The sequence below is a fragment of the Ictidomys tridecemlineatus genome, chromosome 6, assembly GCF_052094955.1.
Source record: "Ictidomys tridecemlineatus isolate mIctTri1 chromosome 6, mIctTri1.hap1, whole genome shotgun sequence".
Taxonomy (NCBI): domain Eukaryota; kingdom Metazoa; phylum Chordata; class Mammalia; order Rodentia; family Sciuridae; genus Ictidomys; species Ictidomys tridecemlineatus.
Window position 1 is genome coordinate 69705357 of NC_135482.1, and position 23612 is coordinate 69728968.

Sequence of the window (23612 nt, forward strand, 5' to 3'; positions counted from 1 at the left end):
CCACTGTTATAGAATTGTGGTGTTCAAAATATTTTTCACCATAAAATCCTGAGAGAGATTTATTTTATAGGAATCTGCAATAAAATTGAAGGTGTTCCGATTGAGGCAGAATAGTCCGCATGCCTTTTATGGCTCTCGATGGCCCCTGCAGTATCAGTGTGGAAGCCAGGATTATGAGAAATACGGTTTGTGTCTTAAGCTATGAAGATATGTTTTGTTATTTCTAACATCATTTCAGGTCCCTAAATTTCTCAAACATTTCACCCTGATTCCAAAAGTCATTGAGGCAAGATGTCATTAATGCAACAGAAAACTTGTACTTCTACAAACTATCTTTTGGTAACTATTTCTGACGTTCCATTTACCTGAATGGTCTCTGACCTCTCTGGTAATGAGACCTTTCTGCTACAGGAGAACTCTAGAATTCTCTAGAAATAAATAAATCGAAATGGTAGAAAAAATTAACATGAACATTGGAAAAAAATAACTCTAAGATATCTTCTACTGATTGTAACATTTTCCACATCTACCTAGAACTTACTGCTATGGCTAGACTGTCACAATAATTTTCCAAAAGCAGTAGAATGAATGAAGGTAAAAGCTAATAGTTTTCTCATGGAGTTATTTACTTACTGTCAGAATAAAATGCAACTGTTTCTATGAAGCTTCCAACCTTAATAGAACTGAAAATGTTAACTGAGTTGGAATTCTTGATGGTGTTTATCTTCCATGGCAAATGAACTTAATGCAATTTGCAGTTCAATTTGAGTTGCTGCACAAATATGCAAACTCTTACTGCAACACACTGGCCAAATGGTGGTGATACTACTCTAAAGGTGATGGTCTGGCTTTCAGGGAGTTCATAGTACAGTGGGTTGTGCACCATTTTGGAACTTCCAAAGGAAACCAGGCATAACCAAAGCAATTAGTATCACCTCAATATATTTCATAGTGAAAGAGTAAAAGTATCATGTTGAGAAAAGGCTAAGATATTTGAACAACTAGAGATAATGGTCAAACCACATTTGGATGAAAAGTCTACTATATAGAAATTTCTTAACTGGTTCACTGCTCCACAGAGAAACACATTTGTAATCTGTCACAGAAGTTCAGGCCCAGGTCTAGCGGATCAGCTTGCTGTATGTAATGTGGCAGGACGCATTTTCCTTAATGGGCATTCCATGACAGCCCACTAACCAGCTCTGGAAGTGTGGAGATACAAATTAAAATACTGAGGGCTTCTGACCTGGGCAATTTTGGATTCTTAGTGACTGGGAACTTTAGATGCATGGCAACAGTGTTATTTGAAAGCACCAACTCCAAATGCAATATATGTAATTTGCTCCTAGAAAAACTACAACTCCTATTTCAAATTGCTATATAACAATAAGGAAAAAAACTGTTTTCTTCTATACAGTGGAAGGGAAAATTATCCATTAATGGTCACAATGAAATATAAATATAACAGATGCTACAATACATAACATGCTCATTATCCCAAGACGTTCAGTGATTAACTATGCACATTTTCTTTTGTTATGCAAAAACATTCAGGCGCTTTATTGAACGTTATAAGCATTCCTAAGCAAGTAAAAATGAATGTGTCTTTCAGTTAACATACTGTTTAACACCAATCAAATTTTCAACGGAAGCATAAACATCTTCCACTTAATCATCTTGGTAAAAATTGTGCATTTAGACTCAGAGCACAATCCTGCTATTTCTCTATACAACTTAAATGAGTTGAATTCTTTTCTTTAATGTATCCTCCTAAACGATCTATTACTAAGGATAGTTTTATGTCTGAAAGCATTATAAATTAACACAAATTTTGGTAACTGCTAAAGTGTGAATTGTGTGGTTGTGATCCCCTCTCCAATTTTTAAATATTCACTCATCTTTCCTATTAAATTTTCATTGATTTTTCTTTTTTGAGATATTGAGGATCTCAGAGAAAAGGATATGTATTTTATTTGTCTTTGTAGCCCCAGTAGACTACAGCTAATAAATATTAAATGCATATAATCATATGTAAATACATATAAATATATCATTGGGTTTTCAGGGATGTGTTTTCTGGGTAGGTCATAATGGTGACATTTCCAAGAAAGGATTATGAGAAAAGCTGACTCCCAAGGACTCTGCACTGCCTAGGATGTGACATGTGGCTCAGGATAGAGGGAAGGGATTATGGCCAATAAGAAAGCTTGGGCAGCTCCTTGGGTGGGGAGCACCAAGGTTGCCAAATGAGGCTTTGATTGTGAAGGGTCTCATAGATGCTGAAAAGTCTCCTGAAAGTGACAAAAGCCACAGAAGGATTCCAAATGAGGAAGTAACAGGAGTAGTGCTGTTTATAAAGGAAAGCCCAATGGAAGGTGGACTCCATGCCCTGTTTCCAGCATGCTGTTCTTAGTACCCACAGGCTTCTGATGCTACCAGGAGAGCTACGTTCTCTCTTCCACTTGGCTGTCTCTCAGAAACATGAAGGTAGCTAGCATGTTCCTCCCCAGAGTCTAAGCTTCAAGTTAAACACATTCATTTCCTCCATCGTTCTAATGTTACTCTTTCTTGTACCTCTCAGCATCCTGTTTGCTGGCCTTTGGACATGCTCTCCAGTTTTTCAGTGTCCCTATTCTAACACAGTGCCCACAGCTTATCATAAAAGGCAGAAATCACAAAGAAAAACATTGGTAAATTTAACCAGCAAAGGAAGATCAGTAGAATAAAGGAAATAAAGGGACCCGTGGGTGGAAGCCACAGAGGGAAGGGGGAAGTGCTAAAGAAGGATATTGGCCAAATTATTTTGTTATATTGTTTGCATATATAAATATGTAACAAAAAATCCTACCATTATGTACTACTATAAATGTACCAATAAAAATAAGCAGAGAAAAAAATGTTACTCAACCTTTGCAATTAAACAAATAAGTGAAAAAATTAACTAGATCTAATAAAAAATATATGTTGAACATAACCTATAAAACATCAAATGATAGATCTCTGATTACCTATATAAGAATCATATTTGGGTTAAGATTCAGATTCCAGAGTTCTATTCTACATGGACCTTTTATATAATTGTCTTTTTAAGGGCAGGAATTTGCATAGACATGCCAACATCAGACTCAGCCCCCACCACATGCAGACATGGATGTACACTAACCAGGCAATTCTTGGGCCACAGCTTGAAAGCAAACAATGGGTATAGTTAATCTTTTAAAAATTTTATTTGTTTTAATTAGTTATATATAATAGTAGTTGCATTTATGCACTTTGATATATCATACATAAATGGGGTATAATTTCTTATTTTTCTGAGTGTACATGTTACAGAATCATATTGGTCATGTAGTCACATATATACATATAGTAACAATGTCTGTTTCATTCTTCTGTCTTTCCTATCCAAATGAAACTGGGAACAAATATTTGTAATATATGTAACAGGAAATGGGGTAACACACTTAATGATCAAAGAATTCATGATAAAAATATTACACTGTTCTAACAGGAATTTGAGAGGAGGGTATAAATAGACAATTCTCCAAAGAATAAATATAAATAGCCAAGAGAAATAACAAAAAATAAGCATATTCACTACATGTACACCATCTCTTGTCCTCAATTTTGAAAAATAAAAATGTTAAAAGTAAAGATTTATCATCAATCATCCTGAAATTTTCGGGAAATGGGTTATTATTCTGCCTACCACGCCAAGTATTTCCTGTCACTGTTGGTGGGAGTATATATTCTTACAACCTTTCTGGTAGTTTAGCATTAAAATGTCCATGTGGATTACTTTACATCACAGGACTATAGTCATATATTGATTGGATTAAGAAGTTCCATTTTAAAAACATTTCTCAAAAAAGTGTTGAAAAACATTTAACTTGGCTTTCTTCCCTCAAATCCAGTGGTGGTGATCTGTTCTTTATGATGGCCTTAAGCAGGTTCCAGTCTATGCAGATATGGGAGTAATTTGTTAAAACACATTTTTTAAGTTGGACTTAATGACAGATGAGGGAATTAGAAAACCTTTTAGAAGCTTACTGTGACTTTGAGCAGAATCAATGAGATTTTCTAAATACTCTAGATCTGTAAGAATTAATAATTTTAAAAAGATGTTCCATTATTCATTTAAATATTTATTTCATTGAGTCAATCTCAGAAAGTACACACTGTATTACCTGAAGGATCTTAGAGGTCACGCAGAACGTTTCATAGCTACTAACTATGAGAATGTAGACAGAACTCACACCTGGATCATGCTAAGGAGTGACAACTTTAGTGTCTTTTCTGTGACACTATTTCTCTAACACAAATCACTGATACATTTTATCCAATCAAATTGTGCTCTTGCTATATAGTTTACTCTTTCCCAGATCATTATAGCTAGAGATGTTTTTCAGTTTAAAAAAATCAAATTTTATGACAATCTCTTTCATGTTTTCCAATTTTAATTGTTAAAGACTACTAACTTTCTTCCTCTCCACATCAAATAAAACACAATGTTTTATTTTATTATAGAAAATGTAGTTAATATATTTAAAGTTATATTATAAGCCACTGACCTTAAAATCTTGAGCCATTCAATATAAAAATATAAAACACAAACTAATGTTATTATTAATATCAAGTAGTTTGCAATTGAAAATAGGTGATTGTAAATTTAGAGAGCACTATGGATTCTCCATGGCTAACTTGAGATCTATGAGATATGAAGGGGTTTTTTTGTTTGTTTTTTTGTTTTTTACCCATCCTAATAGAAGTTTTTATTCCTAATGTGAAAGTCTGTGATTGCAATTTCCTATTGCTCCATTCTCAAGGTAGTAATTCTAGGTGGGAATCACCAGGTCAAATTTCAGTAGGTACTGACAATGAGTCCAGATTTAGTCTTACTATACTTCCTTCTTTTCCCATTCCAAGGATTCAGAAAAAAATAAATAACAGGGTCTGTCATGCTCAGAATCTCTTCCTGATAATATTGAATTCAGAGTTTCCAGCCTGCTTCATAACATAGGGAGGAGCAATAACAGTCTCTCATTTTGTCACATTTTTAGATTTGTTTAAAGCTGTCTATAAGAGGTACATTATTGGAATTAATGGAGGATACTAATTTCAATTAAGATTTTAGCTGAACAAAATCTGGGCTCAGGGAATAGGCAAAGACTAGAGTCAAAGCAAAGACCCTTCTCTGAGTTTATGATGGTTGTGCTTTGCAAAATACAAAGAAAACTGATGAGATCCTAAGTACTTCTAGAGCCTGTATCACATTTAATACAGAAATTGTGTATCATCAATGGGAACTTAAGTAAGCTCTGTAAAAGAAAACATTCCAGTTTCTGGTCAATTCAAAAAACAAATCTTACATAGAAAATTCATAAGAAAGTAGCTCATTCAAGTGCACTGTTCCAATTGTAAAAATATAAAAGTTTCCCCATTGACTATACTCTAAAAGCTTTCATTTAAAATGTGAGTAGTAAGTCCCAGTGACCTATCAGGTACTGGTTTAAGTACTGGTCTGTTTAACCAACATCTGTTGAACATTCTCTATATTTGACCTGACCTATTTCGTATAATTCTCATGACTTTTTAGTAAGATAAGTATAGACGTGCAAGCAAAGAAATTCAATGCAACAGTGGAATGATTATTACTAAAATATCTAAACACTGCCATGGACATACAAGAAAGGGTGCTGAAGCTTATCTGAGAGAGGTAGGAAGACTCCTTGGAGAGGTTAGTATTTCAGATGAGGGTGGATGGGAACCTGGGAATCATGTGTGATGAGCCAAGCATGCATGTTGAGGAGAGGTCCTTCCTTTGCATATGCAAAAGCCTGTATCACAAGAATGGCATTGTGGCTTGGGTAACCAGCAGGTGTTTCATCATTGTAAAGGTGAGGATTCACGTTAGGAGAGAGGAGGTGGTGATGGTGATCCAAAGATAAAGCTAGCAGCCAAGATGTGCTAGATGAGAAGATGCTTGTGTGGCATGAAAAAATTTGGAGAATCAAATTTTTACACTAAAAAGATTACTTTGGGGAAATAAGAGACTATTATACTAATAAAAATGAAAGTCATGGTAAATGAACTAAAGCATAGATGATGAGTTTAGGGCAGAAACAGATTTGGAAGGCATTTAACTGGAAGAACATCTAGACATGATAATTGAATGCAATATAAGTGATCTTCACTATTTCCAAGGTTTTTGACTTGAGTGGGTAGATAACAGCCGGAATAATTAATGGTAGGTTTGTTTTAGGCATAATGTACCAGACACATTCATGAAACCTCTAGGTGAATAATGCTGTTTGGCAGATAGGTATCCAGGTCTGAAACTAAGCAGAGACATTTGGAATTGAGAAACATTTGAAAAGACAAGCCTAAGGACAGAATTTGAAGCCTAAGTGACAGAGTTGCCTTATAAAAAGTCTGGGATAAGAAGATAAGAAAACCCAGGACAGAACTTCAAAGGATATAGATACCCAAGAGAGAGGTAGAGGAAGGGGGTCAGACAAAATGGACTGAAAAGAAAGAGATATATGGTTTGACTTTGAGGGAAAAAAAGCAGAGGTAGTTTCATTGAAAAAAAAAGAGGAAAATATTTCAAATATTGAATTAAAAGCCAATGGTAAGATAAAGAAAATGTAACCACCAGACCTGGTTTCCACACTTAACTCTTTAGTGTAGAACCCACTAATTTTCCTATTTGTAGAATCAGAATGTACCTTGACATCCATGACATTGCCTCTCCCTCACTCTTTTCTAGAAAGTCAGTCTTGAAACTAAACAGGAAGATGAGGGCTGTGGGGGAATAATGCCAAAAAGAATTAGAAAATATACATGTTCTTCTTCTAAAATCTTTTTTTAAAAATATATTTTTTAGTTGTCAGTGTACTTTATTTTGTTTATTTACATGTGGTACTGAGGATCAAACCCAGTGTCTTACACGTGCTAGGCAAGTGCTCCTCCTCTTTTTTCTACAATTTAACTTTATTTTGTTTATTTACATGTGGTACTGAGGATCAAACCCAGTGTCTTACATGTGCTAGGCAAGTGCTCTTCCTCTTTTTTCTACAATTTTAAAGAGATGCTGGATATATAATGCAACATTGCATGTGACAGAGGGAACATTCCTAAGAATCCTCCATTTCCCAAGCTCTATTACCTATGGCAGCTCTTATCTTCAGGTCTTCCCCGTCTCTTTCCCTAAACTTCCAATATTTAACTCTAAAATCTTATTCCATACACAAAATTACCCACTTATGTCCCCATGTTTTTCCATTTTGAATCCATGCCCACCTCCCTATTCATTAAAACAAGGGGTCTTCCTTGGTATTCTCCCTCTTTAGAAGGGCCAGGAAGGGATAGAAGAGCTTATAAACAATTATTTTTATTTTTTTCCTAGACATATGTTTTTGCATATTAAGTTTGTTTTAAATAATTGAAAAATACACCTTTTGGTTTCATGCTATTTCTGTACTTTAGATTTTCTTCTTTTCTTGCCAAATAAATATACTCAGCTATTAAAATCAAACAAAGATTAAATGAATGCTAAGCATCTCAGACATGAATACCATTTTAGCAAAGGGATATTTATGAAATGAACTTTCATCAAAATTAGAGAAAAAAAGCAAGTAGTATTTAGTTTTATTTCTTCAGCTTTTCATAATAGGTACCACAGGAGCAATGCAGTTTTAGAGGAAAATACAAAATATTAAAAATTTTTCCATACTCCATCAAGTACAATAAATTCAGAGAGCCATCTGGCACTTTAGAATTTTCTTGGGGTTCTATCATGTATAGCCAACTGAATCCAAGCAACAGCAATCATTAACTTATTACCTAAGAACAGTGAGTTTCAGAAAAATTATAGTTGAGCTAATTAAAAACTAATATTTCCAACCAAATACGCTAGTGAATCTGAGTCCACTAGATGAAAGAAGACCCAAGAATTTGCATTTTTAAGCAGCAACCAAGTGATTCTAATGTAGGTGACTATGGTAACAAGAATTATATGTAAGGATGTAAAAGAAGATTTCCAGTTGCCATTGCACACTTACTAAACAAGAAACTTTTGGAGATCGGTTAACCACACAACTCATAACGTCATAAAGATTCTGGTGATGATATGATTAGGTAAGAGAATCACGCCCACAGTGTACACTTCCATTTGCAGGCTATGATTATGGTTTCTCAGACTCCAGCTTCCTTATGTACTGTCACGTAGTCCTCCTTAGCTGGAATCAAAGGAAGTCTGAATGATCAATTCTAATTCAAAGAAAAAATCTAAACATTTATTTATTCATTTATTGTTAGTGGTGCAGGGGGTTGAACCCAGGACCTCATGCACATTAGGCAAGTGCTCTACCACAGCTACACCCCAGACCTCTGAATCTTTTTTTTTAATTAAATTTTCTTTTATATAGCTTATGTGATTTTGTTACACAAAAATGTCAGACCTCAAGCACTTTTTGAATTTGATCACCACAGGAATCCTATAACAAGTCAGGAAAGACTACCATCCTAAAAATTTTAAAAACGGCTTCTTGGAAAAGAAATGACTTAACCAAGGTCACCCAATCACTAAGAAATACAGCCCTCACTTCAGTCTATTGCCAGGAGTGTCCCTATCAGTCACTAAGCTTCTTGTCACTTGTCAAGTGCTTTTCTTTGGACATTGTGTATATCATTTCTTTTGATATGCCCAACACTATAATGAACTATGAAAAGTGTCTGGGCTTTGGAGTCATAGGAATATGTTTTTGAAACCCTCATTCTGCTGCATCCAAACCCTATTTACCTTGGAATAATCTCATTTGTAAAATTATATAGGTAATAATATTTAGATTATTTACTTAGTAGTATATACTAATAAGACTAAATAGTAATATAAGGATAATCATATTATTTGTGTAGGTTTTAGAAGATTAACAAAGTGCATCTGTTTTAGTCTGACTTCTTTGCTGATATGACCAAAAGACCTGACAAGAACAATTATCAGAGGTCTCAGTTCATAAATGGCTGGCTCCATGGCTCTGGGCCTGAGGTGAGGCTGAACATCATGGAGGTGTGGCCGAGGAAAGCAGCTCGGAACATGGCTCTGGGAAGCACAGAGAGAGAGTGAGAGCTCCCCTCACCATGGACAAAATGTCAACCCCAAAGGCATGCCCCCAGTGGTCACCTCCTCCAGCCACACTCTGCCTGACTACAGTCACCATTTTGTTAATTCCTATTAGGGAATTAATTCACAGATTAGGTTAAAGCTCTCCTAACCCAATCAGTTCACCTCTAAGCTTTCTTGCAATTTCTCTCTCACACACACACATTTTTGGTGGACACCTTGTATCTAAACCATAACAGCATCCAGGACAGTGCCCACACACAGTGAGTGCTAGTCTTTTGTTTTTCTTCCTCCCGGCCTCTAGGCTTCCATCTTTCTTCTCTTTAGCCCAGTAGCATTTCCATTGCACCACTCTGTCTTTCTGAGTAGGCTGTTCCTCGTCTATACTATGAAGGGTCCTTGTTAGGGTCTCCTATTATCGGACACACCTGTAACTAAACTAGACACTGAATCTCCTGCTTGACAATATTTCCCCAGGCTTTTTCATGTCCATCTCCAGAGTTAGTGGCCCTTGACTTTGGAACTACATGTTAGGGAAATTGGTTTGGAGGCTCAGGTTCCAGATCGGGTCCTGCTACTACTGACTGACTTTATGGCATCTGGCAAGTTACAGAATTCCCCCGGGGTTCAGCTGTAACAATTGGGACATAAAAAAGTGATCCTAAATATTCCTTCTATTTTAAAATACCATGACTCTGTGATTAATTGAACTTGTCTGTCTAAAAATAGCTCTTTTTTTATTTTTTAGTTTGGCGTGAGTTTTAAAAGAATACTCTGAATTATGGAGGATTCTTGGCCCATCTGATCTAGGGAGAGGACATTGAGAGGATGGTCTGCCACATTTAGAGCTTATATCTACCCTTACCTCCACATGCCCCGGAACGGCTGGCACCCGGATACAATGACTGAATATATACATCTTCAACATTGTCCTTTTTATCATGCACAAATGATATAATGACAATTGGCAACTGCTAAAGAGACTTCCAGGGCCATCTGGACACACCTGTAACTAAACTAGACGTTGACCACACTGCATTTACAAAGATGGAAGTGAGGATGAGGACTGAGATATTCTATCAGGGTGATGACTATACATTAACTGGGGGGAAGGAGGGGAGAGAGAGAGGAGAGAGAGAGAGAGAGAGAGAGAGAGAGAGAGAGAGAGAAAGAGAGAGAGAGATATCTTGGAGAAATACTAATTTTAAAGTGTTATATCTCATTGCCTCAATGTAGCTTTGTATAAACTACTGCCTATGTGGAGTAGTATAGAATTTATATCTTTCTAGTTTTTAAATTGTGTCCTAGTTTTCTTTTAAGAAAATACATTAGGGACTGAAGAATTTTACTTGAAATTGGAATAAAATTTGAATGTCTCTATTTTCCACTTACTTAACCAAATCTTATAATTCCTTCAAGCTATATTCTTCCCACATTAGACATAAAGACTCAAATAATCTTTCCTGTTCACAATAATCCCTCACAGAACTTCATGCCTCTTTGAAAACTGTGATCTATATTATATGCCAAGCAGACTCTTGGTTTCATTTTCAAGTGAATGTGTTTGTACTCCAGTATTCATGATTGGATCCTAAAAATTTTTGCCTGATAATCCCAATATTTCCATGTTACCTTCTCCAAAATGCCATTTTTACCATGGGTCACCTGTCAAGACATCCCACTAGGCACCTCATGCAGACTGCCCGCTTGCTGAATTCCTTCATGCTGCCTAGACACAACCCACTTTGGTAATTCTGTCTACTATCTGGAGAACAATTGCAAATCAATATAATGAGATCTCCCTTTCTCATTCTCCTTGAACTAGCAGTGATATGGGAAAAGCAAAATTGTGTTAGCAAATAAAGCTGAGATTTAATCTTTCAGGCATCTACCATGAAGAGAGTGGGCATTTATTATTAATTCAGGTAGTGCTTAAATTATAAGCTATTTACCATGTGTTATCACTTGGGACCTGTAACAGAAATCACCATTATTGGGTTTTCAAGTAGGAGCATAACCCTAGAGTAAGAAAAGTGAATATGTTAAACAAATACAAAGAGCAGTTTAAAATACTTTGGAGAAATTATATAAAATATTCCTAAACTCAAGAACATATTAAATCTCAGAGACAGCCATTTAAATAGACCTTTCCTTCTAAGTATCCTGTAAACAAAACCAGTTGGAATAACTTAGCCTGAAAATATATTCCAACTTGTCAAAACACCAAGGCTATTTAATTAAAATAGGTTTCTGCTTGTCGCTCTGCCCTATATTCTGAAATGATTGAATCCAGTTTGTACTACTGTGACTTCAAAAGAAGTGTCCTACTAAAGTCAGGTCAATGGGGTTTTAAAATGAAGTCTACAAGAGTCCCAATGTCTATTTTTTAACTAGTCAACCTACTTTGCAAAACTATGTATGAAACTAAAACAAGCACACTTTAAATCTGTTATACCATGAAATGTTTGTAGAATTCAATTTTCATAATTATATTTCAGTGCATTAAGAACTGCTTTTGGAAATATCACTTCCCTCTAAGTGCTTTTAGACCAGACCAGAGTCCTTTCTAACACTTAGCTGAGCAAGTTACTCAGATTTTATTTGGATACTTAATTATTATAAGATCATACTTCAGTAGAAATGACCTAGTATTATTGATGGTTTATTTTTCTGCTGTTAGTAAAACCTTGTACCTTTTGAAAAAAAAAAACACGTTCTTTGGCTTTCCTGAAATAATGGTATTTTCATTCCTTTGTTTATTCTTTCCTTTGGCAAGATAGTTATTGTAAAACTGTAATTCACCAAACATGAGCTTGCTGTGGAAATAAACTACTGGTAAAATATTTCCTCTCCTCGAGGGGCTCACAAGTTACAGCAAGAACCTAGATACACAAGCAACAGACAGGCACATAAGACAGAGAAGTATCAAAAAGATGTGTCAACAGCATGGAGATTTACCAGCTCTTGCCCTGTCAGCCTTTTTCTTTTTAACCCATTATGCCCCATCATCCAGATGTAGAACACCTGTAAAAAAAATTTATCCACAAATGGATCACTTATGATAGCTTTGAAGCAATTAGTGTGCTTTTAGAGGTCTGTTCTTTTGAGAAAAGTAATAGGTATTAGGGCATTCAAAAGTATTTTTAAATTCATTATGAAAATGGCATACACTTTACTGCAAAAGTTACTTCTATTAAATGTTCAGTTGAACAAAACATAACATTCATAACTGATATTTAATATAAGAAATGCATTCATTAAAGTATTTCCTAGAACTGGGTTGTCATTTTACTTCAAGGAATGGACTATATGTCAAATTATCATTGGTGAAAAATAGCTGTCCTATAAATAGGGCACAGGGACAACGTTTACTGCATAGTAATGGGCGATGTGCTTGTCTGGATGTTCTGGGCTGCAGAAATGATGCCCACCTGCCCTCGTTATTCTCTTTTTTTATACACCAAAATTCATCTTTGTCCCTCTCTACCCTCCCTAGAGTTCTAGGAGGCTGACCTCTAAGGACCATGTCAACAAGGTTATTTTCCCTCTGATTTTCTGTTGGACTTGCCAATAGAAGACACTGCCCGAAATGAGACAAGAGGAGGTCGGGGTACTTCATGATCCTGTGTCACATGCTGTAAATGGCTGAGGGTGAACCTTTACCCAGAGCTGCAACTTCTGTTGCTTCAGCACTCACTGGCTTTGCTAGCAGGAAATAATAATAAACTGGATAACAACTGCCCCCATCTGTTGGCAATCTCTGGTTGATTCTATCTGGTTAGTTTCCATAATCCTGTCTATACCTCTGTAAACAGTTTCATTTTTGCACTGCCTTTAAAGAACGCTTTTGAATGCCATTGACTCATATACTGTTCCTGAGAAATAGTCTCATAGCAAGTCACATATATAAGTAAGCAACATTTTATGCCTAATGCTGTAATAAAGATAAGCCAAAAGTACAATGGATGCACAGGTGGATGTTTCTAGTCATTTGCTCAAAATCTATTTTTATTTTCTTCCTTGGGAGTAAGATATTCTACAAAAGCTTGAAGTGGCAGAGAATCCACAATCACTCTCTTTTTTTGACAATCTATTCATTGGTTATGATTTGTTGGTATAGCTTTGAAATATTGGATTCCAACCTACAGGCACCATGAGGGAAAACAGACTAAACTAGAGTCCTCTAAAAGCAAAACACTGATGAAAAAAACAAGTAAGAGGATCATACAATTATAGATTTGACACAAATCATGAAATTTTCATTGTAAACTGGTTAGATATAAATGTGTCATTTTGGGAACAAACACAGTAGATCATTTGTCAAAGTTCAATAATGGAAAAAGAAGAGTAGAGCCAGTGTGCCTCACCAAAAGCAGTCAGTGGCACCTGGGACAGTTTCAATGGTGGTGTGGACAGACACAATGGGTTGACTTCCAAATATTCCACTTCTATTAGAAGTGAAAAATGACACTGGCTTGTGTTTATTTGAATATTGATATGTTTATCATAAATGCATGGATTTTTCACAAATTTATAAACAAAGATATTTTAAATTTGTTGGATTTCAAAAGAGACATCTGCTCAGCATACCTACAACAATGCCATGGGAAGCCATCATGGGGAAGAAAGTGTATCACGCCCAAGATGATGCATGATTTGACAGGAGAGGCCATATTATTTTCAAATGGCAAAAATGCCAAAATAAGATATTTCATAGGAAAATGACACTATATTGTAAAAAATGTAATGTAACCCTTTGTTTGAAGGGCTTTGCTACTTTCCAGAAAAATAGTTATTGAATAGGTAATGAAAGTTACTTCTTTGTATATTATGTAATGTGTGCCCAATGTCCTAATTATAGGACAGTAAATACATATGCCAAATATTTTATATTATCCCAGTGTCCTATTTATAAGACTGTGTCTATTTTGTTCTCATTTATTATAAAGGATACATAGCTGTAGATTATGCATATGATTTCCAACCTATTATAATGCACCCATGTCATTGAAGTATTTGCAAAAATGAAAACTTGGGACTTAATGAACAAATAAAGCTTCTCTCATCACCTTGATGCACATAATTCTAAGATATTATATACAGACACACACACATCCATGTATATGTATATATATGCATATGTGTACACATATTTATATCTATGTATATAGAAAGATTTCTGCTAGGCCTATCGCCTACTTTCCAATTTTCTTTTGCTTTTTTTTTGTCTCTTTAAAAATAATTTTGTTTCCTTTTTAATTGACATAGTAATTGTGTATGCTTATGATATATAGAGTGATGTTATCATAAATGTATAAATTGTGGAGTGCTTTAACATATCCATAACCTCACATACTTAGCATTTGTTTAGGGTAATAACATTTAAAATCTAGCTTTTAAGCAATTTGGAATCTGTAATACATTATTATTTACTCTAGTCATCATGTCATGCAATAGATCACAAAATCTTACTCCTTCTAACTGAAACTCTGTATACTGTCACCAACATCTCCTCTTTCTGTCTCCATCATTTCCAGACTGGGGCATCTGGCCCTTCCTGCAGCTCCATAAGCCTAATTCAAAATTCCTGACATTTTTCTTCAAACCACACATTTTGTCAACATTTTTGGGCTTTAGTCAAAAGTTCCACCATTATTTCAATTTATTGCTTGAAATCTTGTAGTAGTTATTTGCTAACAACATTTAAAAATATCTATAGTATTACAGAAATCCTGTAAGAAGCTATAAAGAAGATGAGTATATAAAAGTAATATGTGATTCCTACTTGAAAGAGCTCACAAAATGGCAGGGTGAACAATCACAGCTAATGATGCCATAATAGTTATATTGAGTAACTTTCCCTTCATTTCAACGTATGCATAAACAATCCCTGTTATTTTCATTCTCAAATAATACATTTCTGTGTTCATTTCTATTTATACAACCCTATTCAGTCCCCTAACACTCCATTTATAAAATGCCACACTACCATGCAAACTTAACTTCCTTCTTTTAGTACTTCCTTCTAAATCATTCTTCAACCTTTAAAGGAAAATTTTTAAAATAACATTTAGTTTCTAGAACTTGTTGCTTAAAACTCTAATTGGCTCATCATTATCCATAAAGTCCAAATTCTTCGGAGCTTTTCAAGCCTTCCATGATGTGGCTTCAGTAACATTTAGTTTCTAGAACTTGTTGCTTAGAACTTTAATTGGCTCATCATTATCCTTAGAATAAAGTCCAAAAGCTTTTCGGAGCTTTTCAAGCCCTTTGAAATGTGATGTGGCTTCAGTCTACTACAAACTTACTATTAGAACTCACATATAACTTTATTGGCATTCTCACTCATTGTTGAGTACAGTTAATATTTTTTAATACTTACTCTGTGCCAGCCACAGCTGTATGCAATTCTGAGCCATAACAAACGATATGAAGTCAACACTAGTATTAGCCCAGGTTAACTAAATACCCAATCTCAAAGTCACACAGCGAGTCAAAGGCAGAGGCAGAATTTGAGCCACAGATGTCTAATTCCAGACCCTGTCTACTTAACCACCATGCTTTAAAATCCAGGTGGCAGTTAGATAACTTCATAATTGGCTTGGGACTAATTGCAAAGAAGTAGAAGTGCAAAACCTTTTCATACTTACCAATACATTCATAGAAATTTATTTTGTCATGGCTTCTTTGGCCTCCTGAACACCTGGTAGGCAGTTATTATCTCAGTGCTAGATCACATTGGTCCATGTATGAAACTGAATGGATTTTAATTTTCTCTAACACCAATTCCCTAGTGTCCAGTTATGTAAAGTGTCCATGAGAAATGGACATAGCTCCATCAGTCTCCACAGTCATCACCACTGCCTAATCCTGCCCCGGTGCCCATCCACACACACTGAAGTATTGTATGGATTCCTCCACTTACCTTCTTTCTGGTTCCTCACATCTCTCTACTTACACCCCTCTTTCTCCTCCTGCTCTTCTACTGTCTCCCTGTCTTTTCCTGTCTAGTAAAAAGAACACAGAATGTTCTTTTTTCTTATGAAGAAAAACTTCCTTTATGCAGGCCCTCATTCATACCAGATATGCTAGTTCCTGAGATAGTGAGAGAGGTGGATTTTGAAAGTGGCAAGAGTATAGATGTTCCCTTTCTACCTGAAAAATTCTTCTATATAAAATTATCTTCCTAAAATTTCTCTACCTTTCTACTCTTATTTCTTCTATTGAATTATAAATTCCTGTGCAACTACAAACTCTTGTAGTCTTAGTGATCTTTGAAGGTCTTTCACTCCATGCTCGGTCCCCAGCACCTGCAGTACACTAGGAATGAACAATACATGTTTTCTAAACTTTATGTAACAAAACTGAGTAATGTGATCATCATGCCGTCACGTCTGACTGGAAAAACAATATACTTGCTTCTTGTTAGGTGTTCTCACAGGCAGGCTGCCCTTCAGGTCTCATCTCTTCCTGGAAGTTTTCCCCTTCTACTCTTGTCTGCATTGATCTGCCTTCTATAAACACCTCTGATATTTTCTTTACTTTACTCATTCCACAACACTCATTTTTAGCTCTCATATGTCTTAGCTATATCTTTTCCTTAACCTAGCAGGGAAAATAGGTGGGGGGAACATATTACAAATCGAATACTTATGCAATGAAATAAATGGAAGTATAAAAACAAATGTCTTAATAACAAACACTACATAGAACTTGAGATAAAATTTTTCCCAGAAAGATCTTTTCTTTAAAATTTACTTCTTGTGTTCTGTAGCATATTCTTTTGTATAAATCATGTTACATTTTGCAGGCATCCACTTAAGTCTTAGTTGTGATGACTTTACTAAAACAGAAGAGAAATAAATGTGCAACAACAAATAGTTTTAATAATAAATGCAGCAAATTCCTATCTCATGAACACCTATAAAATGACTGCACTTTCTCTAGAAGTATTAATAATTGGACCACTGATGTTGTTAAAAGTAAAAATCTTTATGGAAATAATATCAAATTCTTTGGGTTTAGTAGTATACAATCTACTTAGCATGTTTAAGACCCTGGGTTCTTTCCTGGCATCAGAAAAAAAATTAATGGTTTCTTTTTTTTTTAATAATCAAACATTAAAGTACCTTTCTATCAAATAAGTGGAATTTTCCTACAATTAGAAAAGCCTTGGTCAACTGCTTTTAAATCCTTAAATAATTCTAATGAAGACAGGCCTTTTAATGAAACCGCTCCTTCCGTTTCCATTAATTTTACTACTTCTCTATTTTTATTTTATCTTATATATGTGAATATGAGATGAATTGGATTGTAATTTAGTTGGCTAAGGACTTGTTGGATCATTTGTATTATATATTTTCTAATGTCTTGAAGACATATGTCTTTAGGAGCTGTGTTTTCTTTATTGAACTCCTTTACCACCTGCGCCAGTTCCCAGAGCTTCTACATGATGCTGTCAAAGGGGACAGACATATGGCACTGTCAGGAGACTCATGCTGGACTTTCACTTCTTCATCCTCCTCAAGCATTTATTACTCCAAGCTTACTCTGTTTTTGTAAGACATTGTGCTAGCAAAACTACAGAGTCACAAAGAATAATAAGAAAAAAGTGGAGTGTTGGCTTGCAGTGCAGGTTAAAGGTGCTGTGGAAGTTTGAAAGAGGAAGTAATCCCGTGACTTCAGTGATGAGGGGTGTGAATGATGGGACCTAGATGAGTAGAGCAGGACAGACACAAAGTCTAGTGAGGAAAGAGAGGCTCCCGGACATCCTGGGAATAAGTGCGATGTGCTCAAGAGCAAAGCAGCAAGCCCCTCGTCTGGGAAAAGTGGGAGCCCTGGAGACCCAGGAGGAAACAGAGCCAGGGTCACATCCTGGAAGACACAGGAGGGTCTGGGACTTTATGATTGGTCCTTGAGGAATCACTGACAGTATCTGAGGCTGGTGATATGTGTACAATATGACATTTCTGATTCGAGGGTAATGAGGGCAAGCTGTAGAAGGCAAAGAGGGTAGATGGGGTCATCAGGAAGCAAAAGTTTCCATCACCTATTTTATAATCATATAAAGGACAATCAGGACTGGAGTGGTGGCCAAAGAAAAAAAAGAGAGAAGAAAGGATTGGAACAAAAAGACATGAAAAGATAAATGATTAGGCCTGACTTGCTGACTTGGTATTAGGCGAGAGAGCAAAGGAGTTGAGGTCTATTTGGGGGGGTTCCTTCCCAACTCTTCTTTATATTTCACACCTATTAACTTGATTTTGAGACTCAATTTCTCCCCCTTTTCTTTGGTTTGCCCCATCTCCACAGCCTCTACACTGACCTAGTCAGACAGGGACAGGTGCAGGACAATCCAAACTCTGCAAACTCTGCTGCCTGGGGATCTGGAATTGGGCCTGCCAAGTAGAGCGGCTGCCCACTGAGCTGTTGGTTGTAGCCCTTTTCTTTCACGTGAACTGGAAAATGGAAAGAGCTTCTTTCCAGTGGGTGGAAAAAATAAAAATAGAAGTGAGAACCAAAGACAAGAGATGGAAAATAAAGGCTAGGACTTGTTTTACTTCAGTCTCTGATTTCAAGTGTCTCTACAGGCAGCTGCAACCATTCACTTGAAATGTGTAGGATGTCCCTATAATGCAGAAATACGTTCTCCCTTTGATTAAGCCGCCTTGGCAGGGTTATTGTTACTTGCAGCCAAAGTGGTCCAAACTGATATATTCCTCAGCACGAACTCTTCATCTTCAGTCAATTGGTCTCGGGCTACTCTCTGAACACTTGAGCATTTACTGACTCCTTGGCATTTTATGCCGTTCTTTCATCTAGAATGTCTTTCCCTTTCCAGTCTCGCTGACTCTGCATGAATAAATCCTGGCGATCCTTCTTTTCTTCCATCTGTCTTTATTAAATACTGTTTGAGTGAATCTATAATATCTGTAAATTTTAATGTTATAGTTTTCTACTTGATGTCCCTAGCTTTAGTGAGCTTATTTGGAAGAACACTTAAAACTTACATAAATAGGATAGAAAGCAGAACAAGGTAGTGGGCAATAAGGGAATGTGTGTTCTCGAATATGTAAATGCAGCAAATGGAACAAATTTAAGGAGACAATGGTCTACTTGGTTACTTAAGACTTTTGACTTTAAGATGGGTTCAGAGAGGTACCTATAGGCCAATTAACCAAAGAGGACATTTAACATTAGGACATATATTAGGAAGTGGAAGAAGATAAAAATGGCCTTTCTACAGTAATGTGTAATGCATTGTTACCTAAGTGCTATAAATTCAATTTTCAGCTACCCAGAGGGTGTCCTACAGCTGGTGAGAGACAGATCTGCAACCTGCCAATACTGTTCAACTCTAAGTCTAAGGTTTGCTTCACTGTGCTAAACTACCTCACAGCAAGGGAAAGAAAAATGTGTTAATTTCTAGATGAGACAAGAATATTCAATTTTATATTTTCAAACAATTTTTAGGTGACAATGTATTTTAAATATCATCCGTTCAAAAAATAATATACTCTAAGAATCACTGTGAACCTATTGCCTAGGATATATTATATGCCAATATGAAGAAACAAACAAAAAAAACCCCCAAAACTATTGTTCTTTTTTGAGACAACACAGAATAGCTCTTAAAAGGGCCCCTCTTTGCCTCTAGAAATAAGAAAAACAATCTGCTATCCTACAAAATCTCACATAAATTCAGAACACAATAGAGTCTCCTTTCCCTTTGGCAATGGGACCCTTTGTTCTGATGACTTATAATGCCTCAGGAGGGGAACGACCAAAATTGCCTTATGAAAGCAATACGAAAATGTCTAGCAAATGGATGGACATTTAATGAACAAGATAAGGCACCAAGAAATAGCTAATATCTCTTTCTGCCCCATTCAAAACATGATTTCTGAAGCCCCAAACATTCACACCAGAAGATTACACGAATCACGCTGGTTAGTGAGATATTATTGTACAAAAAAAAAAAAATTCTGTTGCTAAGCAGGACAGAAATATTGTTTACATGAAAATGGAATCATCTCTGGTGAACACTGAAAGAAAGTAATAATTTCCATAGTAAAAAAGCATCTTTACATCACTCCATTTCAACTGCTATAAAAACCCTGAGTTGCTTTGACAATTACTTTTCCCTGCTTTGCTGGCTTTATATCATCCTCATCTCTATAGCTTTCTGTTTGCTAAATGACAGTATTTTTTTTTTTAATTTTTGTTCCTTCCCATGTCCCCCACCTCAAGCCTTGGCAGAAAATGTCACCATGCTGCATGGCTTCTAGAGGCCCACCTTGCAATGTTAATAAAATGAACTTTGGGTGCCCCTCTCATAAAATCCCATTTGGCTTTTCCTCCCAGTAAACTGCTGAAAGTATGATCAGTGAAAGCCCCATTAATAGCCACTGTAAACTATGCACTTCTCTGGTTTTATGGAGCCTGTAGCTTATAGTGTTTGTTATACTGAAAACAAAGCATAGAACAATTTCGGAGAGAGGAGGGAAACACAAAGACACTTACCTGCATCACAATAAGAAGGTCAAAGACCAAGATGAAAGAAGCAAGGAATGCTCTGGAAACCTCATCACTGGGCAGAAATCCCCGGTTCAGCTTGTCCCAGCTGATCCAGTCAGTTGTAATGACAAGTACGACCACAGAAGTCAGAGTAAAAAGAACTGTCCTGCAAGGCAGAGGACACTCATTACAGTAGACATAATAATATAGTGCTAAAGACTGCATGCTATCCACACTGCACTAAATGTCTAGCAAATACCTACCCCGAGTCACATTCACCAAAAGATAAAAAAAGAAATACTTGCTTTCTTTTCAAAAGCGATTAGAAAAAGTTATAACACCTCTTCCAAGATTTTCTGTTAAGAATATTAAGAAAATGATCATGACACAAATAATTGACAACAAAAATATTACAAACGACCTTGGTTAATGCTGTTAAGTATCCCAAAGAGAACATTGGTGTGTTAGCTCTCAGTCCACGTACATTGTTGAACTAAGGCAGTGGGTGTGTTTGTGAAAAGCTCACAGCAGTTAGTGAAAGGCTAACAAAGGCCTTGGATTCCATTATCCTCTCATAGGAAAGAGGAACAGTTTGACCAGCTTCATGACCATCATCAGTCATGATGAGCTCATTAGAGGAACCACTTCCAAAGGATAGTGATATAGCTTCTTCTCCAGATAAGGTACATCAAATAGAAGGCTGTGGCCTAATGACCTCCCTCGCTGTATTATCTGCTCCTTGTTATAAGATGTAGGAGCCTGAGATTTTCTCTTACACATCAAGGTGCATTATCATTCACAGATGGGTTTTAATGGCTATTTGTTGAAATTAAAACTTTTATAAAATCAAAAAATTAGACACATAAGTCTTTAATATTATTAACATTCAAAATAGATCTGACATGTGGGCGGTAGAAATGTAATTTGCAAGATAATTGTCCAGAAGTCAGGGAAGTTTCTGCTTCCAGGGATATATTGGTATCTGCATTTTGTACTGAAATTTGAAAAGGAAAAAAAATAATTATTTTGAAATAAATTCAACCAGAAAGCATTAAGTAAAAGAAAGAAAAAAAGCCAATAAAGAAAAAGAAGAAAAGGGCTGGGGTTTTGGCTCAGCGGTAGAGTGCTTGCCTCACACCTGTGAGACCCTGGTTCAATTGTCAGCACCACATAAAAATAAAAAAGGTATTGTGTCCAACTACAACTAAAAAAATAAATATTTTAAAAAAAGAAAAAGAAGAAAAAATATGATTGTGAAATAAAACCTTAGAAGACACAATTAACAAGTACATTTGACCTCTAACATCTTATAATGAATACAAATCTTCCCTTAAGTCTCTATTTTAATTATAAAAGGTATACATTTCTAAATTAAAAGTTATGGGTTTCCTTTTCACAGCTCCCTATTTGAAGTAAGTTATATTTTGATATAATAGACACAATGAAACCTTCCTAGATGTTTTTCCTGTGAATGGAAAAGATACATTTTAAAAGACTTTGACTCATGATTTACAAAGTAGAAATTCCAAAATTGTCTCCTCCTATTGTTTAGAATAATTTTGATCACAGAAATTCAAACAGATTAAATAAGCTTATTAGAAAACCTTAAAAATTATTATAATTTAACAGAAATTACAAATATCATAAATTCATATATATGAATAGTGGGATTTTAATGTTTTTATTGGCTAGGTTAGGACAATTTGTTTTTGGTTTTTGAATTTGAGAAATTTTAAATGATGTGAATGAAATTAATAATTCTCCTTCTCCTCCTCCTCCTCCTCCTCCTCTTACTCTTCCTCCTCTCCCTACCCCTCCTATTCTTCTTCCTTCTTTCTTCTCTTCCTTCTTCTTTTGTCAACAAGGACTATAACAACAACCACCACCGAAGAATAGATAAATACGGAATGTTCTCCAAAGCTCCTTTTCATAATAATGGTATTGTCTTGGCAACCTTGGCTTTTCAAACATATTTACTCCAAAGATGCCATAGATATATATACTCTTTCAGAATGCACTGGTTGTATTGGCTGGTAAGAAGGTGAGGGTCCCAATTCCATGAAGTTTCCTCTTCTTTGCCTCCTGGCCTCCTTCCCAGGACCCTTCCTCACTTTCCTGGTACCAAGCACTACCGGGTCATCACTTCTATTCAACATAGTACTTTAAGTTCTGGCCAAAGGAATTAAGTATGAAAAAGGAATAAGAGCCATACAAGTCAGAAAGGAAGACATTATCTGTTTGCAGATGACACAATGTTATATATAGAAATCCTAAAAACTACAAGCACACACACACACACACACACACACACACACACACACAAATACTGCTAGAACTAATAAAGCTGAATGAAGGTGGAGGATTTAAAATCAACATAAAAATCAATTGTGTTTCTAAAAACTAACAACAAACTCTCTGATAATTAAATCAAGAAACTAATTATAATTACTAATGAATCAAAAAGAGCAAATATACTTAAGAACAGGGTTAACTGCAGAAGTAAAAGATCTACAATCTAAAATGGAAAGACATTGATGGAAAAATTAAAGGTGATAGAAATAAATGAATGGATATCTTATGTTAGTAGACTGAAGAATTAATATTTTTAAAATATTACTATTCAAATTGATCTATATATTCATTATAATCCTATAAATATTACAATAACATTTTTCACAGAAATAGAAAAACATTCCTAAAATTCACATAAGTCATAAAACAAGATCCTGAATAGTCAAAAGAATATTGAAAAATAAGACTGAAGACATTGATTTCCAATTATATCACAAAGCTATAGCAATAAAAATGGCATAGAAATGGGTAAGAAGGCCAATTTTAAAAAAAAAACTAGAGTGCACAGAAATAAATCCACATACATTTAGTCAATTAATCTTTGACAAGTTTACCAAGAAGATACAGTGGGGCAAGGATAGTCCCTCACCAAGTGACACTGGAAAAAAACAGATATACA

At 35.6% G+C, this 23612-nt stretch overlaps 1 protein-coding gene across 4 annotated transcripts in view; it reads right to left on the minus strand.

The window, feature by feature from the left end:
- Tmem117 (transmembrane protein 117) overlaps positions 1-23612 on the minus strand; it is a 453899-nt gene that overhangs the window by 60271 nt on the left and 370016 nt on the right. For all 4 annotated transcript variants that reach the window (XM_078014851.1, XM_078014852.1, XM_040280778.2 and 1 more), the window contains one exon: positions 20648-20807. In XM_078014851.1, the coding sequence (XP_077870977.1) occupies positions 20648-20807 (160 nt within the window). The remainder of the gene's footprint in view (positions 1-20647; positions 20808-23612) is intronic.